The 9,061-nt window shown below is 37.4% G+C and overlaps 1 protein-coding gene across 1 annotated transcript in view; it reads right to left on the bottom strand.

The window, feature by feature from the left end:
* LOC107599085 (myomegalin-like) overlaps window positions 1–9,061 on the bottom strand; it is a 42,842-nt gene that overhangs the window by 19,447 nt on the left and 14,334 nt on the right. Inside the window, exons 19-20 of the mRNA XM_016290572.1 lie at window positions 8,514–8,749; window positions 8,362–8,416 (exon numbers count right to left, since the gene is read on the bottom strand). Coding sequence (XP_016146058.1) covers window positions 8,362–8,416; window positions 8,514–8,749 — 291 coding nt within the window. The remainder of the gene's footprint in view (window positions 1–8,361; window positions 8,417–8,513; window positions 8,750–9,061) is intronic.

Genomic DNA, 9,061 nt, shown 5'->3' on the forward strand with positions numbered 1-9,061 from the left:
AATGTACACAAATAAAGGCAAACCTTTTACAATTCCGATTATCTTTAGGACTAAAAGGAGTAGTTTCTTCCACTAGAAGGAAAAAATTCAAGTGATTGCGCCGGCGCCGCATGCACACAGTTAAACTTTGCTACCTTAACAATGCAGCCTGTTCATTATCATAATAAAATACAGTCAGTCAAACATATGGGGAAAAAATTTTTAGTAAAATCTGTTAAGCCGTTAAGTGTTATCACAGTACCGCCGTGATGTTATGCAAAACATAACATGTTTTACGTGGATATTGGAACGCGAGTGAAGTACATAAATAATAATTTGCCATTCAAATACATCGCGAATACGGAAACCTTTGATTTTGTGTGGAATGAGAGACCCAACGTTGGTTTCAGTTTCGTTTTAGCCTAAATTAATTTGTTTTGGCTTGTCGTTTATATTGCTAGCCTATAGCTTCTTACGTTTTTAGTTCTTGTTCTTTTCTAAATACTGCTAATTGAAAGGATTTGTTGTGGAGTGAGGGGAACTAAAATAGCTTAGCTATGTTTACAGTGTTTATTATAATGTTTGTAAACATTTCCCTTCGGCATTAGGCCTATTTCTGAATGAAATAATAAAATGCGACTTATGTTTTCTTCCCCTAAAAACACATTTTTTTATACGCGTAGTATATTTTAACCATGCAGCAAACTTTTTTAAATATTTTGATAAATTACTGAAATAAAAAAAAATTTAAAAGACCTTTAAACCGTTTAACTGATTGTATAACCGGTTAATCCCTACTTCGTTTAAAAAACAAACAAACATTATTTTCACATATTTTACCTTTATTCTACACCACTGTTTCACTGTTTCTTAAAACAGTCTGTTGAGTTCCTGATTCTATGAAGCCCCTCCCTCAGAAATACGCAATCGGGCTCAGTTTGGTTAGCTGGCCCAGTGTGTTGTGATTCGCTAACTGCACATTGTCCAGAAACGTCACGCCCCCTTACCATTACGGGTAGTTGCATGTTCCCGGGGGCAGGATTTATGTAAACATCGTGGTTAGTGATGTCACAAACCCAGAAAGAAGCTCGTTGTAGTCCCTACTAGCCTTTTTTTGTAGTCCTTTAAAAGAAAATATCTCCCTTTGCATTGAACTTTGAGCATCGTACCTTTGCAGATGTTGTTTATGTTGTGTTTATAACATTACACACTACCTAAAGTTAAAAAAAGTGAAATCATAATCAACCACTCCTTTAAAAAACAGCTTAATAAAATATTCCAAACCAAATATTGTTCCTCTAATGTCCAGTGGTTCTCTCTCTATTCTCTTCAACACAAGACCATCTTTTTAACAAACCCATCCAGCAAACCGATCCATCCCAGCTTTGGATGATTCAAAGAATCCAGACACAGTGGGCTACACATGGACACACAAAAATGTGAAAGAAGAGCTTGATTCTAGCAGTACAACAGCCAGGTGCTTCTCATCAGGCAAATCCATATAGATCAGACAGAACGTTAAAAAATATGTAAGAATAACATTTTAATAAATATATTTAATAAATATTTCTAAAAATACAATAAAAAACACTTAAGAATACCATCTCTACGCCTTTCCATTCAATATACAATATAAAGATGATCCTGTTAACAGGCAAACAGCGCAGATCCTCCCAGCTCACGCATGCTCACCCACTGACTACCGCTTAATACAATGCATCATGGCGTAAGGCAAAGAAAAATAAGGGTCATGTCCTGTAGCCATTCTGAGGGTTGTTACGGAATGAGGGCATGAATTCCGTTAAAATGTCCCATGAGTTCAAAACATTTCAGAGACACCCTAGAACCAGCAGTGACATTATGTAGCAAGCTTCTGACAGTTCACATTAGCCTTAGCATATAGCATCGCTCAACCGGGCCTGCAGGCAAAGTCAAATAAGTCCACTTCATCAGTGCTCATGAAAGGGTAGAAATGAAGCGAGTGAGTTACAGACGGAGGTGTAGGGGAAGAGATTATGAAAGAAAAGAGAAACAGAAACAGAAAAGAAAAGACTACTGAAAAAAAAAATACCTCAAAACAACCACTCAATATTGAGGGTCACGTCTACTGTAAAACTGGCAAAAAAAAAGTGCCATTCTCACCATAACGACATATTTGATTCTAAGAAATCGCACAATGGAGTCAAACTTGACTGTCACAATAAAAATATATTGAAACACAATATTAAAACCTAACCAGTCAGAGGATGTACAGTATGAAGGATCCAAATGTCAGTCATGGACTTGACAATGTCTCATTACTGAAATAATCTCTCATGTTGATCCATCCGAATCCGGTTTCCATGCTGCTTACTGGGTGAGAAACTCATCACAGCTGGTGTCTAAGTCAATAGGACACCAGAAAGCTCTATGGTCATGCCAGCAAATACACGCACTGCCAAAACGAATCATTACGTAACAAGCCACTCTGCTTTATGAACATGCAAAACATACTTTTAAAGCACTGCAAGCAATTAGACTTTACTGAGGAAAAGATGCTACGCTAAGGCACTCCTCAAAGGCTCTTTATTGGGAGTTTAAACTGAAATTTGTGTCAGTACAGTCGGTCAATATTAAACAAATCTCAACAAATCAATATTGCCCATGTGCTACACTAATCACATGTTCTGGCTGATTTGGTGTACTGACAGCAATGGGGAACCTGATTCAGTTCTGAAGTGCTATAAATACAAGGCGTGATAAATAAAATGTTCAGCTGACTCACCGTACTGCGAGCAGCTCATGACCTGATTTGTCATCTGGGACTTCAGAATGATCCCCTGTAATGTGATAAAGTAATTAATTGCAATGTTTTTTGTTACAGAAAAACATTGATTCATTATCATAATAAAATACAGTCAGTCAAACATATGGGGAAAAAATTTTTAGTAAAATCTGTTAAGCCGTTAAGTGTTATCACAGTACCGCCGTGATGTTATGCAAAACATAACATGTTTTACGTGGATATTGGAACGCGAGTGAAGTACATAAATAATAATTTGCCATTCAAATACATCGCGAATACGGAAACCTTTGATTTTGTGTGGAATGAGAGACCCAACGTTGGTTTCAGTTTCGTTTTAGCCTAAATTAATTTGTTTTGGCTTGTCGTTTATATTGCTAGCCTATAGCTTCTTACGTTTTTAGTTCTTGTTCTTTTCTAAATACTGCTAATTGAAAGGATTTGTTGTGGAGTGAGGGGAACTAAAATAGCTTAGCTATGTTTACAGTGTTTATTATAATGTTTGTAAACATTTCCCTTCGGCATTAGGCCTATTTCTGAATGAAATAATAAAATGCGACTTATGTTTTCTTCCCCTAAAAACACATTTTTTTATACGCGTAGTATATTTTAACCATGCAGCAAACTTTTTTAAATATTTTGATAAATTACTGAAATAAAAAAAAATTTAAAAGACCTTTAAACCGTTTAACTGATTGTATTAATCGGTCAAAATTATTACGGTCGGTTAACCGGTTAAAATGAACATCCCTACTTCGTTTAAAAAACAAACAAACATTATTTTCACATATTTTACCTTTATTCTACACCACTGTTTCCATTCTCGTTAAAACAGTCTGTTGAGTTCCTGATTCTATGAAGCCCCTCCCTCAGAAATACGCAATCGGGCTCAGTTTGGTTAGCTGGCCCAGTGTGTTGTGATTCGCTAACTGCACATTGTCCAGAAACGTCACGCCCCCTTACCATTACGGGTAGTTGCATGTTCCCGGGGGCAGGATTTATGTAAACATCGTGGTTAGTGATGTCACAAACCCAGAAAGAAGCTCGTTGTAGTCCCTACTAGCCTTTTTTTGTAGTCCTTTAAAAGAAAATATCTCCCTTTGCATTGAACTTTGAGCATCGTACCTTTGCAGATGTTGTTTATGTTGTGTTTATAACATTACACACTACCTAAAGTTAAAAAAAGTGAAATCATAATCAACCACTCCTTTAAAAAACAGCTTAATAAAATATTCCAAACCAAATATTGTTCCTCTAATGTCCAGTGGTTCTCTCTCTATTCTCTTCAACACAAGACCATCTTTTTAACAAACCCATCCAGCAAACCGATCCATCCCAGCTTTGGATGATTCAAAGAATCCAGACACAGTGGGCTACACATGGACACACAAAAATGTGAAAGAAGAGCTTGATTCTAGCAGTACAACAGCCAGGTGCTTCTCATCAGGCAAATCCATATAGATCAGACAGAACGTTAAAAAATATGTAAGAATAACATTTTAATAAATATATTTAATAAATATTTCTAAAAATACAATAAAAAACACTTAAGAATACCATCTCTACGCCTTTCCATTCAATATACAATATAAAGATGATCCTGTTAACAGGCAAACAGCGCAGATCCTCCCAGCTCACGCATGCTCACCCACTGACTACCGCTTAATACAATGCATCATGGCGTAAGGCAAAGAAAAATAAGGGTCATGTCCTGTAGCCATTCTGAGGGTTGTTACGGAATGAGGGCATGAATTCCGTTAAAATGTCCCATGAGTTCAAAACATTTCAGAGACACCCTAGAACCAGCAGTGACATTATGTAGCAAGCTTCTGACAGTTCACATTAGCCTTAGCATATAGCATCGCTCAACCGGGCCTGCAGGCAAAGTCAAATAAGTCCACTTCATCAGTGCTCATGAAAGGGTAGAAATGAAGCGAGTGAGTTACAGACGGAGGTGTAGGGGAAGAGATTATGAAAGAAAAGAGAAACAGAAACAGAAAAGAAAAGACTACTGAAAAAAAAAATACCTCAAAACAACCACTCAATATTGAGGGTCACGTCTACTGTAAAACTGGCAAAAAAAAAGTGCCATTCTCACCATAACGACATATTTGATTCTAAGAAATCGCACAATGGAGTCAAACTTGACTGTCACAATAAAAATATATTGAAACACAATATTAAAACCTAACCAGTCAGAGGATGTACAGTATGAAGGATCCAAATGTCAGTCATGGACTTGACAATGTCTCATTACTGAAATAATCTCTCATGTTGATCCATCCGAATCCGGTTTCCATGCTGCTTACTGGGTGAGAAACTCATCACAGCTGGTGTCTAAGTCAATAGGACACCAGAAAGCTCTATGGTCATGCCAGCAAATACACGCACTGCCAAAACGAATCATTACGTAACAAGCCACTCTGCTTTATGAACATGCAAAACATACTTTTAAAGCACTGCAAGCAATTAGACTTTACTGAGGAAAAGATGCTACGCTAAGGCACTCCTCAAAGGCTCTTTATTGGGAGTTTAAACTGAAATTTGTGTCAGTACAGTCGGTCAATATTAAACAAATCTCAACAAATCAATATTGCCCATGTGCTACACTAATCACATGTTCTGGCTGATTTGGTGTACTGACAGCAATGGGGAACCTGATTCAGTTCTGAAGTGCTATAAATACAAGGCGTGATAAATAAAATGTTCAGCTGACTCACCGTACTGCGAGCAGCTCATGACCTGATTTGTCATCTGGGACTTCAGAATGATCCCCTGTAATGTGATAAAGTAATTAATTGCAATGTTTTTTGTTACAGAAAAACATTGATATTGTCAGATGTATGTTGGTAAGTATGCATGTTTCACTCACGGCTGCTGATTTTGGTGCTGACTCTATGAGCAAGTGAGATGCTCTGGGAGAGCTGGTCTCTGAAGCTCTGTCCCATGTAGTAATCGATGTCATTAGAGCGCAGCAGCTCTTCAAAGGCCTTGGTGGTGTCTCCCAGGTGCTGAGTCAGAATATGGCACACGCCACGGCCTTCCCGCATCTTCTGACGGAGGTGAGACAGCTCACGGGCCTGTGCTTGGATCAGCGTGTCAAACTTACTGCAGAGAGAAAAGTGAAAGTAGCATTTATGCACCAGTATTACTTACAGTGAAAATACATAGTGTGAAATATTTAGTGCTATCACCTGATTAAATTTTGAATAGAATCAATTACATGATAAACCACTTAATTAAATTAATAAGTTGCACATCATATTTAATTGTTCCGGTGGTAGAAAAATCTTTATTATGGAACCCGCATGTCTCAAGGATTTGTTGTGGAGTGAGGGGAACTAAAATAGCTTAGCTATGTTTACAGTGTTTATTATAATGTTTGTAAACATTTCCCTTCGGCATTAGGCCTATTTCTGAATGAAATAATAAAATGCGACTTATGTTTTCTTCCCCTAAAAACACATTTTTTTATACGCGTAGTATATTTTAACCATGCAGCAAACTTTTTTAAATATTTTGATAAATTACTGAAATAAAAAAAAATTTAAAAGACCTTTAAACCGTTTAACTGATTGTATTAATCGGTCAAAATTATTACGGTCGGTTAACCGGTTAAAATGAACATCCCTACTTCGTTTAAAAAACAAACAAACATTATTTTCACATATTTTACCTTTATTCTACACCACTGTTTCCATTCTCGTTAAAACAGTCTGTTGAGTTCCTGATTCTATGAAGCCCCTCCCTCAGAAATACGCAATCGGGCTCAGTTTGGTTAGCTGGCCCAGTGTGTTGTGATTCGCTAACTGCACATTGTCCAGAAACGTCACGCCCCCTTACCATTACGGGTAGTTGCATGTTCCCGGGGGCAGGATTTATGTAAACATCGTGGTTAGTGATGTCACAAACCCAGAAAGAAGCTCGTTGTAGTCCCTACTAGCCTTTTTTTGTAGTCCTTTAAAAGAAAATATCTCCCTTTGCATTGAACTTTGAGCATCGTACCTTTGCAGATGTTGTTTATGTTGTGTTTATAACATTACACACTACCTAAAGTTAAAAAAAGTGAAATCATAATCAACCACTCCTTTAAAAAACAGCTTAATAAAATATTCCAAACCAAATATTGTTCCTCTAATGTCCAGTGGTTCTCTCTCTATTCTCTTCAACACAAGACCATCTTTTTAACAAACCCATCCAGCAAACCGATCCATCCCAGCTTTGGATGATTCAAAGAATCCAGACACAGTGGGCTACACATGGACACACAAAAATGTGAAAGAAGAGCTTGATTCTAGCAGTACAACAGCCAGGTGCTTCTCATCAGGCAAATCCATATAGATCAGACAGAACGTTAAAAAATATGTAAGAATAACATTTTAATAAATATATTTAATAAATATTTCTAAAAATACAATAAAAAACACTTAAGAATACCATCTCTACGCCTTTCCATTCAATATACAATATAAAGATGATCCTGTTAACAGGCAAACAGCGCAGATCCTCCCAGCTCACGCATGCTCACCCACTGACTACCGCTTAATACAATGCATCATGGCGTAAGGCAAAGAAAAATAAGGGTCATGTCCTGTAGCCATTCTGAGGGTTGTTACGGAATGAGGGCATGAATTCCGTTAAAATGTCCCATGAGTTCAAAACATTTCAGAGACACCCTAGAACCAGCAGTGACATTATGTAGCAAGCTTCTGACAGTTCACATTAGCCTTAGCATATAGCATCGCTCAACCGGGCCTGCAGGCAAAGTCAAATAAGTCCACTTCATCAGTGCTCATGAAAGGGTAGAAATGAAGCGAGTGAGTTACAGACGGAGGTGTAGGGGAAGAGATTATGAAAGAAAAGAGAAACAGAAACAGAAAAGAAAAGACTACTGAAAAAAAAAATACCTCAAAACAACCACTCAATATTGAGGGTCACGTCTACTGTAAAACTGGCAAAAAAAAAGTGCCATTCTCACCATAACGACATATTTGATTCTAAGAAATCGCACAATGGAGTCAAACTTGACTGTCACAATAAAAATATATTGAAACACAATATTAAAACCTAACCAGTCAGAGGATGTACAGTATGAAGGATCCAAATGTCAGTCATGGACTTGACAATGTCTCATTACTGAAATAATCTCTCATGTTGATCCATCCGAATCCGGTTTCCATGCTGCTTACTGGGTGAGAAACTCATCACAGCTGGTGTCTAAGTCAATAGGACACCAGAAAGCTCTATGGTCATGCCAGCAAATACACGCACTGCCAAAACGAATCATTACGTAACAAGCCACTCTGCTTTATGAACATGCAAAACATACTTTTAAAGCACTGCAAGCAATTAGACTTTACTGAGGAAAAGATGCTACGCTAAGGCACTCCTCAAAGGCTCTTTATTGGGAGTTTAAACTGAAATTTGTGTCAGTACAGTCGGTCAATATTAAACAAATCTCAACAAATCAATATTGCCCATGTGCTACACTAATCACATGTTCTGGCTGATTTGGTGTACTGACAGCAATGGGGAACCTGATTCAGTTCTGAAGTGCTATAAATACAAGGCGTGATAAATAAAATGTTCAGCTGACTCACCGTACTGCGAGCAGCTCATGACCTGATTTGTCATCTGGGACTTCAGAATGATCCCCTGTAATGTGATAAAGTAATTAATTGCAATGTTTTTTGTTACAGAAAAACATTGATATTGTCAGATGTATGTTGGTAAGTATGCATGTTTCACTCACGGCTGCTGATTTTGGTGCTGACTCTATGAGCAAGTGAGATGCTCTGGGAGAGCTGGTCTCTGAAGCTCTGTCCCATGTAGTAATCGATGTCATTAGAGCGCAGCAGCTCTTCAAAGGCCTTGGTGGTGTCTCCCAGGTGCTGAGTCAGAATATGGCACACGCCACGGCCTTCCCGCATCTTCTGACGGAGGTGAGACAGCTCACGGGCCTGTGCTTGGATCAGCGTGTCAAACTTACTGCAGAGAGAAAAGTGAAAGTAGCATTTATGCACCAGTATTACTTACAGTGAAAATACATAGTGTGAAATATTTAGTGCTATCACCTGATTAAATTTTGAATAGAATCAATTACATGATAAACCACTTAATTAAATTAATAAGTTGCACATCATATTTAATTGTTCCGGTGGTAGAAAAATCTTTATTATGGAACCCGCATGTCTCAAGTTTAAGTTAAAAACACCATTAAATATATATATATATATATATATATATATATATATATATATATATATATATATATATATATATATATATAAACATATATAT

Source organism: Sinocyclocheilus grahami, unplaced genomic scaffold (assembly GCF_001515645.1).
Source record: "Sinocyclocheilus grahami isolate Dianchi unplaced genomic scaffold, SAMN03320097.WGS_v1.1 scaffold260.1, whole genome shotgun sequence".
Classification (NCBI taxonomy): Eukaryota; Metazoa; Chordata; class Actinopteri; order Cypriniformes; family Cyprinidae; genus Sinocyclocheilus; species Sinocyclocheilus grahami.